This window comes from Cervus elaphus, chromosome 25 (assembly GCF_910594005.1).
Source record: "Cervus elaphus chromosome 25, mCerEla1.1, whole genome shotgun sequence".
Lineage (NCBI taxonomy): Eukaryota > Metazoa > Chordata > Mammalia > Artiodactyla > Cervidae > Cervus > Cervus elaphus.
In genome coordinates, this window is record NC_057839.1 from 41,957,658 (window position 1) to 41,972,477 (window position 14,820).

At 40.7% G+C, this 14,820-nt stretch overlaps 2 protein-coding genes across 4 annotated transcripts in view; one reads left to right on the forward strand and one right to left on the reverse strand.

Moving 5' to 3' along the window:
- ADAMTS12 (ADAM metallopeptidase with thrombospondin type 1 motif 12) overlaps positions 1 to 14,820 on the forward strand; it is a 378,754-nt gene that overhangs the window by 117,369 nt on the left and 246,565 nt on the right. The window lies entirely within an intron of this gene.
- Positions 11,631 to 12,011, reverse strand: LOC122683538 (ATP synthase subunit g, mitochondrial-like). Its single transcript, XM_043887195.1, has one exon. The coding sequence runs from the start codon at positions 12,009 to 12,011 to the stop codon at positions 11,700 to 11,702; it is 312 nt and encodes a 103-aa protein (XP_043743130.1). The 3' UTR covers positions 11,631 to 11,699.

Genomic DNA, 14,820 nt, shown 5'->3' on the forward strand with positions numbered 1-14,820 from the left:
CAGCAGACTGGGTTTTGGGGAAGGCCACAACAGAGATAAAGTGCCCTTCTTGTGACCTCGTATCAAGGGCATATGCTGTCATATAACTAATCACTGATGACGCTTTCCTTTATTGCCTGGGTGGGGTAGCACTGATTCCCCATGATTCCCCATTGTAAAGTTCCTGTTTTTTCTTCCCTTTCAGTACCCCTCTCTAGGAAACCAAGTCACCAAACACAGGCTACACTAAAGGTAGGGTTAGGATAGGGGGAGTTCAGTGCCGCTTCCTGGAGTGAAGAATATTCACCTACATTTCCTGTAATTCTTCTTTACAGGGAAAGAACTTTGTACTTTTAATTTTATTAAATAAGTGTGTTACATAGAGATAGCCACTGGTCAAGTTTAAAAATAATTGTTTTGTTTATAAGAGAAATATATATCAAATGTATATATGTGTTATATATATATACATACTCATAACATATATATATGTATATATATATGTACATGTATATTATATCAAATGTAGTCACTTTGGGAGATATAGAAAAAGTATAGAAGAGAAAATAACCCTTATCTTGGTGTTTTTGCTGTGATCAGAAATTCTTGATTATACCTTTGTACTTTGCTTACAATTACTATCATTAGTAATTTGGTAGGTCATAAATTGTCAGACAGATTGACGTTTGTTTCAGGCCAATTCATCTCCAAGAATATCACCCTCATCAAGGTTAAGGTTACTGCAAGGTCACAAATGATGAGTAAACTTTAGCTATCACTTAGGTGCTTCAGAAAGTTCTATAGAATTCAGCACATGTTTTCCAGAATTAAGTAAATTGTTTGTGCTGCATAGATTTTGATAAGAATGCCATGTTATTTCAGTGTAAAATTATTCTATTTAGTGTATAATTATTCTTTTGATAGGGATTTTTAAAATGTTTTATGCCACTTATTATTTCTGTATTATGAATTATTTGAGATATAAATAGTTTCAAATGGCAAATTGAAAGAAAAGTAGACTTATTTTCCTGAGTTAAAAAAAGGGTGAGTTTCAGTGTTATAATCTCTTTGATGTTGGTGTGAAGGTTTAATTCATTGTTTACTTAAATCTGTTAGAAGTATGTCTTATTAATCTAATTACTTTTATTTTGAATATTTCTGGAACCATCAAAAAGTGACAGGTGGAACAATAGGTTTCCTTTCCTTCCTAATAATAATGGAGAATAAGAGAGGAGCTATTTTAGGATATGATATTTAGACAAAATTCCAGAAGATGGAAAGTGGGACAAGTAATAACCGATATTTCATGCCAAGTGAGCCTGACCCCAGACTGTACATACAGGTGGGATATAGACAAGAAGAAAGTTGATTTGACCACAAAGCATTTTGGGACTTAGAAGTGCTGGATATATGGAGGGCAGGGAGGATGAAGGCATGGGGCTGAAAATAGAATGGTTGTCTACTTCTAAGCAGAATTACTGCAGGCAGATGTCTGTCCCCTAAGCCGTAGGCTAGACTTTGCTTCTCTGCATGAATTAAGTGGTTCCCCCCAAAATGACCATTACATTCTGGCATTTAGGAAAGCCTCCAGCCACACAGATTAGGCACCTATCAGACCCCTCACTTAAATAGTCAAAAGTCCTCCATACATACACAGAGCACTTCACCAACTTTTCAGCGCTCCCTCATAAATGTGGGCAGATGAGCAAGGAGGTCAAGACATTTTAGGAAAGCTTCCAATAAGAAAGCAATAGAGCAGTGTAAACAGGAAAAATTAACTTTGGAAAAATCAGATGCAGGAAACATGAAGGAATGCAACAAACCAATAGGCAAGCCATGAAACCCAAAAAGAGAGTCCTTAGAAGTATTCTAGAGTTGATTGTGCCCATAAAACAAGAAGATGATACTGTGAAAAAGGAACAGCTAGAGGCCAGGAATGAGAAAAAAAAGATTGATGCAATTTATAAGAAATCAATGGAAATGTTGGAAGATAAAGTCAAGATCATCTCCCACAAAACTGATAAAGAAGAGTAAGAGAAAAGATGGGAGAAAAAATAAGGAAAATGGAGGAGCAATCCAGAAGGTCCAACATCCAAGAGTATTTTTCATAACTGAAGAGCTGAAAAATGCAGTAACCAGAGTGAGACGGACCACTGAATGTCCCATACAATGGATGAGAGAAGAGTCACTCAAAGGCATATAAATTTGAAAATTTTTAAATAGCATAGGTCAAGAGATGACCATAAACCTTTTGGGGAGAGAAGAAGGGGACACTCAGAAAGGACTGATGTTTAGGAAAACTTCTGACTTTTAAAAATGGGTGCCAGAAGAAATATAAAAATGTGAGAACCAAAAGATCAGTGGCTCTAACTTGGAGGTATGATCAAGGGAAGTTCCTGCATAGTATCCATAGCCCAGAGCGGAACTGTGAACCTCTAGGCAGGAGGAGACTCTTGAGAGTCCCCTGGACAGCAAGGAGAGTGAACCAGTCCATCCTAAAGGAAATCAGTCCTGAATATTCATTGGAAGGACTGATGCTGAAGCTGAACCTCCAATACTTTGGCCACCTGATTTGAAGAACTGATTCATTTGAAAAGACCCTGATTCTGCGAAAGATTGAAGGTGGGAGGAGAAGGGGACGACAGAGAATGAGGTGGTAGGATGGCATCACCGACTCAATGAACATGGGTCTGAGTAAACTCTGGGAGTTGGTGATAGACAGGGAGGCCTGGTGTGCTGCAGTCCATGGGGTCGCAAAGAGTCAGACACGACTGAGCGACTGAACTGAACTGAGGCAGGAGCCGAGAGATAGAGAGCTCCAGGGGATATCTCCAAGAAAAAACAGGAGTCCATAGAACAGTGCCTTATACATTGGGGATTTAAAAATAATGGATTATTATAATAGGAAGGCAGCACAATAAGAAAAGTAAAACAAGTAGAAATTCCAAGGAAAACAAATGGCTGTACCTAAAGGAAATACTAGTACCCTGTGTGGCTTGGAGGCCAACCTAATAGAGGAGATACTGGTCAGTAAGTTGTATCAGTGTCTATTGGCTAAGTTTCAGGTTTGCCTTTACGTTGTTTTAGAAATGGAACTACAGTTATCTATGTGGCTTCCCTGGTGGCTCAGTGGTAAAGAATCACCTGTAGTGCAGGAGTCATGGGTTTAGTTCCTGGATTGGGATGATCCCCTGGAGAAGGAAATAGCAACCCATTCCAGTATTCTTGCCTGGAAAATCCCATGGACAGAGGAGCCTGATGGGCCATATAGTCCATGGGTCACAAAAAAGTCAGACATGACTTAGCCACCAAATAGCAGTCATCTCTATTGGTTTGACAGAAGTAATGATATTGAGAAAATGGCATGGGTGCTGTGTAAGGAAGCCAGTCCTCATCTATTATAGCAGGCACAATACTTTAGATATTGCCTAAAATTGATTTTTAAAAATAACAGCATGTTATTGAGAAAACATAGAGATAACTTACAGAAGAACAAGGTTAAAAAGTCAAGAATCATTACCTTTGGGGATTAGGAGAGGTGGAACAAAATTTTATTGTTTTTCATAACAGGCTTTAAAAATATTCAGCTTTAAAAAAATATTCAGCTTTTTAAACTTGTGTGATTGATGTACATGACTATTTTTTTAAATTTATTATGAAACAACCAAAATGCATTGTATTAAACTCAACTAGTTCTAGATTACAAACAAAGAAATAAAGAAACAGTTGAATAACTCTAAAAGATTTTGGGGGGAACAATATGGGAAATTTGAACATGGAATGAAATTAGGATTATGTATAATGATTGCTAATTCTTAGGTGAGGTAATGGACCTGTGGTTATGTAGGAAGAGTACCTGCTTCTTAGGACAGGCTTGCTCATGTATTTAAAGCTGAATTGCCATCCTGTCTGCAAGTTACTTTTCAAATAGTACAGCCTATATATTTCAAAAGTGGCAGAATATTAGTATTTTTAATCCAAGTGCAACTGTATGGATGTTTATTTTACTGTTCTTTGAGGTTTTTGTACTTTTGAAATTCTTCTAAGTAAAATGTTGAAGGGCTTCCCTGATAGCTCAGTTGGTAAAGAATCTACCTGCAATGCAGCAGGAAAACAAACAAACAAACAAACTACTCACTGTACTCTTAGACCTGCTTTTCCCCTGCGGTAACGTCGAGGCATTGCCTGCACATTTTGCAGAGAAATTGAACTGTTTTTACAGAGGGCTAGTTTTGGTGTGGTCTGTTCATATCCCAAACAGCACTGCCATAAACTGTTTACTGGCCCTCTGCACCTCAATGCTGAAATAAGGGTCAGAATGTCAGGGAACTAGAACTCTAATGAAGGAGATGTCTAGTCAACTCAGGACCATGTTTAAGAAAAAAAATTTACTGAACTTCAGGGAGCACTGAGACACTCTGTCCTCAGTGTTGTTACTGTGTTCCCCCAATTCGGAAGCCTATTTCCTGGCCCTTCATTTAACTCCCTAGAGAAAATAGATCATTTCTTTAAGCCCTAGTAAAATAAGTAAGTTCTTACTAGACCACATTTTTGCCTCACCAGTTTCTCCCCTGAAGAATTTGATTATTGTGAAGGAAGAAAATATATATACTTTTCCCACTATTTCATTTCTCCAAAGTTGATGGCATTGAAGTGCTAGGATCTCAATGTCCAATTCTGGCGTGATTTTTAGAGAGAGATTGACAAGCTGTAGTACTATTTCAAGGAGCTTAACCAGGTTGCTGAAGGATTAGCACAATAAGAAATGAAAAATGGTTGAAGGAAGTGCAAATATTTAGGCTGAAAAGAGAAGTCTTAGTGGCGCATGATAAATATTATCCAATATACTTAGGTATGTATTAGGTATTTTGTTGTAGTTCAGTCACTAAGTCATGTCCAATTCTCTGAGACCTCATGGACTGCAGCACGCCAGGCTTCCCTGTCCTTCACTATCTCCCGGAGTTTGCTCAAACTCATGTCCATTGAGTCGGTGATGTCATCCAACTATCTCATCCTCTGTCACCCCCTTCTCCTCCTGCCCTTAATCTTAATCCAGTATCTACTGAAAAATTGACCCTTGAAGTATCTTAAGATTCTCTGATTTTACAAGAAGCTGCTATTTTTGAATTCATGCTACATGCCAGCCATTGTAATAGGTGCTTCCTCACAACAATTCATTTATTCTTAACAGCTTTAGCAATTGGGCATTCTCCATTTCTCATAAGAATGACCTGGGACTCATTGGTCAGCCACTTTGACCAAGGTCACACAGGAAGCAAGCATAGAACCAGAATAAGAACTCGGATTCAGATTTAGCAATAAAGTCCAAGTTCTCCCCACAATATCCATTTTTGGATCTGCAAGTTGTGATCCATTACATTAATGTGAAATCAGCTTACTGTTTTAGAACCAGGATTTAAATTGATTAAAACAAAATGGAATGTATCAGAATGCCACCTACATAGGAAAATAGGGAAGCATTGCTTCCTGAAATGGTTGGTTATATACTGGGGTCACAGTGTGAAGGGTCTTTTTAGCTGCAAGTCAAGATGAACATCTTAACCTCATGGATCCTTAACCTTCTTGACTTCCCTTTCCTAGACTCCTTCAGTGGGGTTCACTTTGGTGACCTAGTCCCATGACCAGTCTCCCATGTATGAGTTTCCTGAGGCTGCTCTCACAAATCACTACAAACGCAGTGGCTTAAAACAACAAGTTCTGGAGGTCATGACTAATGAGTGTCCTTGGGGGTCACATTTCTTCTGGATGCTTCAGGGGAAATCTGTTTTTTTATCCTTTTCAGTTTCTAGAGGCCACCTCTGTTCCTTGGCTTGCGGCCTCTTCCTCACCTCATTACAACTTCTTGCTTTTGTCATTACCTCCCCCACTACTCATTCTGATCTTTCTGCCTCCCTCTTATAGGACTTTCCTGATTACTGTGGGTCAACAGTCTCCCTCTCTCAAGATCCTTAACTTAATTATATCTGCAAAGTCCCACGCACCATGTAAAGTAACCTACTCACAGGTGCCAGGGGTTAGGCTGTGCTTGTCTTTTGGGGGCTAGATTCATTCTACCACACCACACTTACATTATAAACTCTAGATGCTTAAACTTTAATACTCCTCTTTCTGATCACGACCTCTTTTGCATTTGCCCCATTTGTCATTTCCTTTGACTTGCTTTTCAGTGGCTCATAGTCTCAGCTGAGCCTTCAACTGGGCTCCATCAAAGGCTGGTGGCTTCCCCCATTCTTCAGAGCAGTTTTATAGACACCTTTCCTGCTGGCCTCAAGCAGATGATTCTACCCTCTACCTAAAGAGGAAAAGAGGTTCCTCGTATGTGTCATTTACTGACCGTCTTTTCTTCTTGTACCATCTGTGATGGAGAATACAGCATTTCTAGTCACAAAAAGTATTAGAGAACAGTGTTTGTTTTATTGAAGGTTTCGCAGGTGGAAGAGACCCAGGAGTTTACCTTGTACATTTCTTATGATGCTAGCAAAAATCCTCGTTTTCATTTTGCATGTCTTTCTCATTGACCACTGGCTGATACATATTCTCCTGTGGGCTTTTTTTTCTCCTTTCCAGCCTCTGCTTCTCCAGGTGCCACTTTGTCTACATCTGGATTATTTCTGGGACTCCCAACTTGTCCCTTCTCTCTTAAACACAGTTGTTTAAGACTTCCTCAGTTGCTATTTCCCTTCCTCTACCACTTAAATGTTGTCTTCAAGGATGTGAAAGTCTATTCTACTTTCATAGTAGAACTCTATTCTTTTTTCCTAAAAGAAAAAAAAAAAGATCTTTTTCTTTTGCCCTTGGTTGAAAAGTACTAAAGTTACCCAGACCCATTCTCCTTACAGGGTAGTAGGAGATTACAAATAACTAAAATAAGTTTGTCCCACTATAGTTATGACTTTGGTGTGGCATATAAAGTGGAGATAATGAGTGTGGACTTACTCTTTCATGAAGAGCCCGTGGAAAGGCAAATCTTGCTTTAATTCCATTTTAGAATATAATGAGGATATAAATATTTCCTCATGCTCACATTCACGTCTCTAGCATCTCACACGAGACCTGCTCTTTATTTTTTTCCCTTTCTCTGCTGTGGCACTTAGTGAAATTCACATGCTATGAAATTCTCTCATGGTTTGCCAGCTCGCATCACCAAGCCACCAGAGCAGGCATCCCCCTTTGGCCCCGAGCCATTGGTAAACATCCCTGGAATGCTCTGTTTCAGCTCAGAATCACTTTGGTGGCCATAGCAACAGTCTTGACAGGCTCTGTGCTCTTTCCATGGGTGGGAGCTCTCCCTGATCGGGGATTATTGCCCATCAGGGATTGTCACAGTGAGAGAAGCAGGACTAGGGCCGTGTTCTCCACAGCCTAGGGAGGGCTTTGCATCTTTAGGGTAGTTTCTGATGAGAATGACGGCCTGCTGGGGCATCATGAAAAAAATAGTGCTGTATCTTGGCCGAGTCTACCTTAATGGCTTTCTGCTCCCCGTGGGAGACAATGCTTTCACTTGTTCTCCCTAATAACATGTTTCCTGGGTGCCCAAGGTGTTAGCTGTTTTTTTTTTTTTTCTTTTTCTCTCTTCCTTTCGGTTGGACTTATTTTCTAGAGTTGACAGACATGGATTACTGCTTAGAGAGACCAAAAAAAAAAAAAAAAAGCAAAGACATAGAGAAATTTTGAGAAATAAAAATTTTTCTGATAGAAGATTTTTGGGAGAAAGAGAAGTCAGAAATGACCTTAGGTGTCTGATGGGGTAGAAAGACCATTTTGTGAAACTGTCAATTAGGAGGCTCCCAGCCTGTCCCTGAATACAGCATGACAGAGAAGTTCTGATGAGTTTTTGGTTGCTACAGGCTCTTAGATGATCTTTCTGATTCTGTTGGCTTATCTGGGAACACATGGTTTGAGATGTGATAAAAATTCCCTTTTCAATTTTTGAGAATAGTAGGTTTGGTAGGGTTCATCAGGATTTGTGTCAGGCCAGCTTATTTCAGATTGCATATTCTGTGAAATGATTTCACATTTATTTCACATTTCAAATCCAAAACATTTATTCACTTATTTCCTAGAATGATTTAAACTTTTTTTTTTTTTAATCTTTGAAGTGTCCTGATCTGCCAAAATGTTATGGGCCTCCCCTGCATACCTCAGATTCAGGGAATATTCTTCATAAACTGCAATCAACAATCATTATTGCTGAAACTTCTTTTGATTGAGATGAATTAGTGTTTGATTAGAGTCATTACGAATATTTCATTATATTCATAGTGTTATGCCTGTTTGTTGATGGGAGAAGTTAAAAAGCAATCAAGCACCACCTAAGGGGAAAGTGTAGTGTTTTCCAAGGTATAGTACACGGATTATCTGTCAACAACCCCAAGGTGCTTGCTAAAATGCAGATTCCTGGGTATCACATTAAACTTACTAACTAGGACTTCCCTGGTGGTCCAGTGGCTAAGACTCCATACTCCCAGTGCAGGGGGTTTGGGTTCGGTTCCTGGTTAGGGAACTAGATCCCACATATCACAACTAAAAAAAAAAAATTAAAATTAAAATAAATAAATAACCTTACTAACTAGAATATCTGGACAAGGCTTCCCAGTGTATGTGTTTTTAATAAGCTTTCCATGTGGTTCTTTTGCACAGTAGAATTAGAAATAAGTGGATCATCTGATGCCTCATTCTCTTTGGTGGTTACATTTAAATTTCTAAAAATCCACTTTATTGGGCTGAGTGGCTGTCCTACCTATCTGTCTATCTTCCATAAGAAAAATAGTGAATCTGTGGAGAGAGCTCTTGGGAACTATAACTGAATAAATGTACTCAGTTCCAAATACTGTCAAGTAAGAAATGAAGAAAATTAGTTACTAGGCAGCTTTTCTGCCCTTATGTAAGCAGAAGGTTTTCTTCTGAAACTCAAAACTGAGACAACCATAAAATAACCATGTTAACCATGCCTGCCAGATAACAGACTCAATGTACCTGAATCTGAGCAAATTCTGGGAGACAGTGAAAGACAGGGAAGGCTTCATGCTGCCGTCCATGGGGTCACAAAGAGTTGGACATGATTTACCAACGGAACAACAAGATAAGGAAATGATTGATTGAATCCCAGGGAAGAGTCCAAGCACATCACTTTGAAGGAATCCATGAAGACAGAAAGGCCTTATAAGAATTACCTTACTCTGTTCCATCAAAATTCCTCAGCAAAGAATATGTTGTCATCCCCATTTTAGAGATGAGGAGACCGAGGCTCAGAGAGACTAAATTACTTGTGTAAAGCTACCTTGCTTAATCGTGCTGGAGTTGAGAGTTGAACTCAGCCCTGTCCCCAGACTTTTCTGCTAGTGGAACACAAATTCTGCTGTAGATTATTCTGTTTCCAGTAGGAGAAGGGGGAAGGTCGGATCTGGCTCCCACTGTTGACCTAGAGACTTTATTAGGTATATACTATGTGCTGACACTCACATTAAGTTTCTTGAAGACTTCAGCCTTGGTTCATTTGAAGAAATCCCAGTTTGGAAATTGGGCTTGATTATTCCTAAGACATGCCCTGAAAGCCAGCCTCCCATGCTGAGAGGTGTGTGAAGTTTGAGAAGTCTTCCACCATCGCTTCCAGCTCTAAGACTATCAAACAGCAAGAAAGAGAAATCTATCAGTTCTGTCTCCTCTCAAATTTTTCCAGGCAGCTCAATTTACATCCAGGCATCACTCATTCTCCCCTAATTAATGTAATTATTATGAAGAACTGGCTCAGACAATTATGGAGGCTGAGAAATTGCACAATCTGTCACCTACAAGCTGGAGAACCAGGACAGTCATGGTATAATTTGGTCCGTGGCTGAAGGCCTGACAACCAGGATAGCTGATGGTGTCAACTCCAGTCTGAGGGCCAGAGATGATCTGACTCTGAAGAAATTGAGTGATACCCACCCACACTGGGGACAACAGTCTACTGAGTCCACTGATTTACATGCTAATGACATCTGGAAACACCCTCACAGACAGACTCAAGAAATAATGTGTAACCTGGGCACCTTGTAGTATGTTGCAGTGACATATAAACCATCACGTCAGGCATCTGGGATGAATTTTCCTTAGACTATCATAATAACTAATAACTCACATTTATTAGATACATGCTGTGTGCTGACACTTGTCCAAGCACTTTATACTAACTCATTTAATACACATGACACCTTTTAATAAGCTAATTAGCAAGTTACTACCACTATTTATATTTTTCACATGAGAAAACTGAAGCCGAGAGAACTTGCAGCTAAGAGATGAAACAAAAGGCTGAACATGAGAATAACTGCTTTCAGTCACTCCTTTATATTCATGTCCACTGCAGATGATGCTATGATAAAATGAGCTACTGTACATTTATGACTACCTACCATATGTATGTCAAGCCTTCTGCTAGGCATTTTATATAAAATGTCTGTGATAGTTCCATGCTAATTAAGATAGATTTTAACCCATTTTACAGATGAAAAAACTGAGGCTCTACGTATTAGCTAGTTTGACCGTGTGTGCTGGGCATGCTAAGTTGCTTCAGTCGTGTCGGACTCTGTGTGACCCTGTGGACTGTAGCCCACCAGGCTTCTCTGTCCATGGGATTCTCCAGGCAAGAATACTGGAGTGGGTTGCCATGCCCTTCTCCAGGGGATCTTCCTGCGTCTGTTATGTCTCCTGCATTGGCAGGCAGGTTCTTTACCACTAGTACCATGTGGGAAGCCCAATTTGACCGTAGCTCGTGCTTTCAATTAAACCATCATAACTTTTTGATCGTATATATTTTTTGAACCCATCTCGTCAATTTTTCAATGACAGGATATTTTTTTCTACTACTTAGCCTCTGAACTGACAGCCAGTGATTGGTATATGATCTTGTGTATATTAGGGTTTGGACAGTTTCCTCTTATGAGCATCAGAGAAGTATGAGGACTTGTAGGTTGATATTCTAGGGCTCTCATGGGAACAGCTCGTTCTAGAAGTAGAGCTGGGCTTTTGATGCTGTCTGATCACAACCCCAGTCCCAGGCTTTTCCTGGTACCTTCATATCCCTTCTGATCTGGCCTCAGGATGGTGGCAGCTCCTTCACACAGCCCTTGTCCTGCCAAATTGTTCTGATGATTCATTTTAACCTTGGTAAGTGTTGTATTTTTTATACCTGGTTGCCTCTTTCAATTCTCTGAAGTCTGTATGTAATGCATACATTTCTGGTGTTTCTAAGCCGGCTCCTGATTGGCTTGATTACAGAAAACAAACTGTGATCAGTGAAATGTCACATATTTGCAGCTTGTTTTTAAAACAAGTCTTCAGATTTGCCCTTGATTCCAGCACCTGTCACTGTGTGATGTAAATGTGTATGGATCCCTTTCCTTCACTAGTCAGCCACGCTCTAGATATATGCTGTTCAGAATCCCATGGACAGAGGAGCCTGGCAGGCTACAGTCCATACTATCATGGAGTCGGCCACGACTGAGCAACTAACACACACACACACACACACACACACACACACACACACACACACACACACACACATATGGTAGCTATTAATCACCTAGGGCTGTTGATTTATTTATTTATTTTTTCTGACACATCATCTTATTTTATTCAAATAGCAGTCTGCTCACACATGGTCCAAGAACACTTGAATAATAAAGCAAATACAATCACATGTTAAAAATTGGTCTTCAAACATCATAGCCAATGATGCCACGCTTGCCTATGATCTCGCCAACATAAAACCACATCCACACCTCAGTGGCCACCAAACCATTCAGTAGAGCTTCCTTAACAGTGAGCTGTTTGAAGCTACTGGTTTTAGCACTGTTGATAATTTTTTTCAAGCTCTGAATTGCTGTAGGGATCTCAGCAGGGGCTGGAGGAACCAGCTCAACCTTGGCATAGTACCAAAACATGGCCAATCGAAGCTTCGAGTAAGTCACAGCAGCGTTGACCAGCACCGGGGCCTTCTCCACGAGATTACAGACAAACTGGGCCATGGTCCTAGGACAGAGAGCCCATCGCCCTGACTGGCCGGCTGAATGTCACCCACCCGGAAGCGCCTAGGACTGTTTAAAGATAATAATTAGAGTTTAATGAAGTTAAGAATTCAGTTCCACTGTTACATTAGCCACAGATCAAGTGCTCAGCAGACACATGAGGCTAGTGGCTATCGAATTGAACATTGCAGATATAGAACATCTCTGTCATTGCAGGAAGTTCTATTTGACAGCATTGTTCTAGGAGGTAGAGACCAGATCTGATTGTTAACAATACCTGACTGGCATAAGGGTGACTAACAGGTGGATGAACCAGATATGTGTTTCTGGCTTGAGCTTTATCTAAGGCTGCTAAGACTAATATGTAGAATCTGTGAATCAGTGACATTACCAATTACACTCCCTTTTGGCTCCATGGGGGCCAGTCAGGGAGCTCTTGGCATCACGGCAGGTGGGGGAGGTTATTCCTGGACTAATCTTCCCAGTGGTCTCATTTCTGTGTTTTGTGGCTTCTGTCATCCCCTGACTTCTGACTTAAGCTCCTGGCTATGTATTAAATGATAGAAAGTTGTTCTTCCTCTTACAACCCAGCAACAGAAAAATTAAAAGTTAATAATTCTGGCAGGTTGTCATGTGGCTTTAGGACTGGACCAGGTTTATTGGAGACTATAGTTCAGTCTTCTGTCTATGCCCTCTAAAAGCATTTACTTTCAGTGGCCTTTGCCTCTCCTGGACCACAGCACTGGAATCTGCGGCACTTAGGGAGATGCATCCCCCACCTTCTACAAGGATGCTGTGTTTGGTTGGGAAGGGACTGTGATACAGGACTTAAGGGCTCGCCTCTAGGCCCAGAGGTCATGGGCCAACCTCTTGGGACATGTGAGCACTGTACCCTTTTTCAACACAAAAATTCTAGGTCTTTGCTTTTTTCCTTTCTGCTATTTTTTGGAAGTCAGTCTTGTCTTCCTGGCTAGGTTATAAACCTTGAGGGCAGGGGTCACTGCCCCTCTTAGGCATCTTAGCCCTGGGCTGGCCATGTGACAGGTACAGATTGATCATCAAGAAGGGTGATTTGGGGGGTCTGATTTTATCTTCTTTCCTGTGTATATAGTGGGCCACAGGTGATATCTTTCCCAGTGATCTATGTACTATAATTGAGTGTCTTGCATACATCTTTATCCCAAATCAACTTTTTTCTGTTCTTGATTTCAGAATATGTTCATCTTCTTGTCTTCATCACCATGGAAAGAAATAAATTGGTCTGGTAACTTCTGACATTTTCAAATGAACAGGAATTTCTTTCCAGGACAGGCTAATGAGTTTTAGTGACAATGCTCCATTGCACACCTCCAGGGGGCTCCACTCACTATGTGAATATCACCCCCTTGACTTGTGCAACACAGGACCCTGAGTGCTGAGTGTCGGAACTGGTTTGATAAGTTCCCCCATGTCTTTTACAATACTATTGTTTTTATTCTTCAGCCTACTGTTTTTACCTGTGGTAAAAGCTGAAGGCATGACAGCCTAGACCAGGTGACTCTTCAAGGCCTCCTGGCTTTGCAATTCTAGAACAGTCTATTCACAAATTTCACACTGCCAGTTTGCTGCTGGACGCAAAATCATTGCACAAACTGAAGTATAACATCAAATACATCCAGATGACTAATACTTTGATGGGAGTTGAAGAGAAGGAGCAGAGGTTGTAGGCAGCTGTCCTCAGTGGAAGACTAGGAAAAAGAAATTGGTCCTAAAGATTCTGAAGGTCCTACCCCTGTTCTTCACTAGCGGAGAGCAGCAGAGTCTCAATGCCAAATGACTCTCCCCAAGGTAGCTCAGCCGTTTTCTCATCCCCACCACCGGAGGCCGAGGAGAAAGCAGTAGGCAGAGTCTGATTTAATGGGTCTCGAGACATCTCCCTGCCTTAAATTTCTTCCACCGCCAAGTCTCTAGCACTTGAAATGAACTAGTAGACATTACTGGGGCTTCCCAGGTGGCGTTAGTGGTAAAGAACCCTCCTGCCAATGCAGGAGACCTAAGAGACATGGGTTCGATCCTTGGGTCGGGAAGATCCCCTGGAGGAGAGCATGGCAACTCACTCCAGTATTCTTGCCTGGAGAATCCCATGGACAGAGGAGCTGATGGGCTACGGTCCAGGGGATCACAAAGAGTCGGACATGACAAGTGACTTAACAAGCACGTAGTTAACATTGTTACTTTTCGTATCAAGTAACCCTTCCTGTAAAGAATTAAGGCAAGGTTTAAAATGAGTGTATTAGTGTTAGAAATCAGAATAAGGTTACCTTTGGGGGTGATATTGAGTGAGAAGCGAAGCAGGAAGTTTCTTGGCTACTGAAAAGCTTCTCTTCCTGAATTTAGGTGTTTCCTCTGTGAAAGTTTTATGGGACGTTGCAGTTATAATGTCTATATTTTTCTGCATGTTTATAGTGCTTCGAAATAAAGTTTATTTAGAATAATTCTTAGAAGAGAGCCTCAGGAAGCATTCGCAGGTATTTATAACTTAGAACAATGAGGTGAGTTTATTTCCAAAAGACACTGAGAGGCATGCCGGGATGCTGAGAGGAGAAAGAGATGACAGAGGTGAATGGAGGTGAAAGGGCAAACTTGTGTTCTTTGGGCTTCTGCCAGGGGCTCATCCTGCCCTGGTTCTTTCAGGAATCTGAGAATTCCCCAGAGAATTGGATACTTTTTCTTCAGGTCCATTCTCGGTCTTCTTCAAAGACATGAGATTTGACACATACACACTGATATATTTAACGTGGATAACCAACAAGAACCTAACTATTTAGCA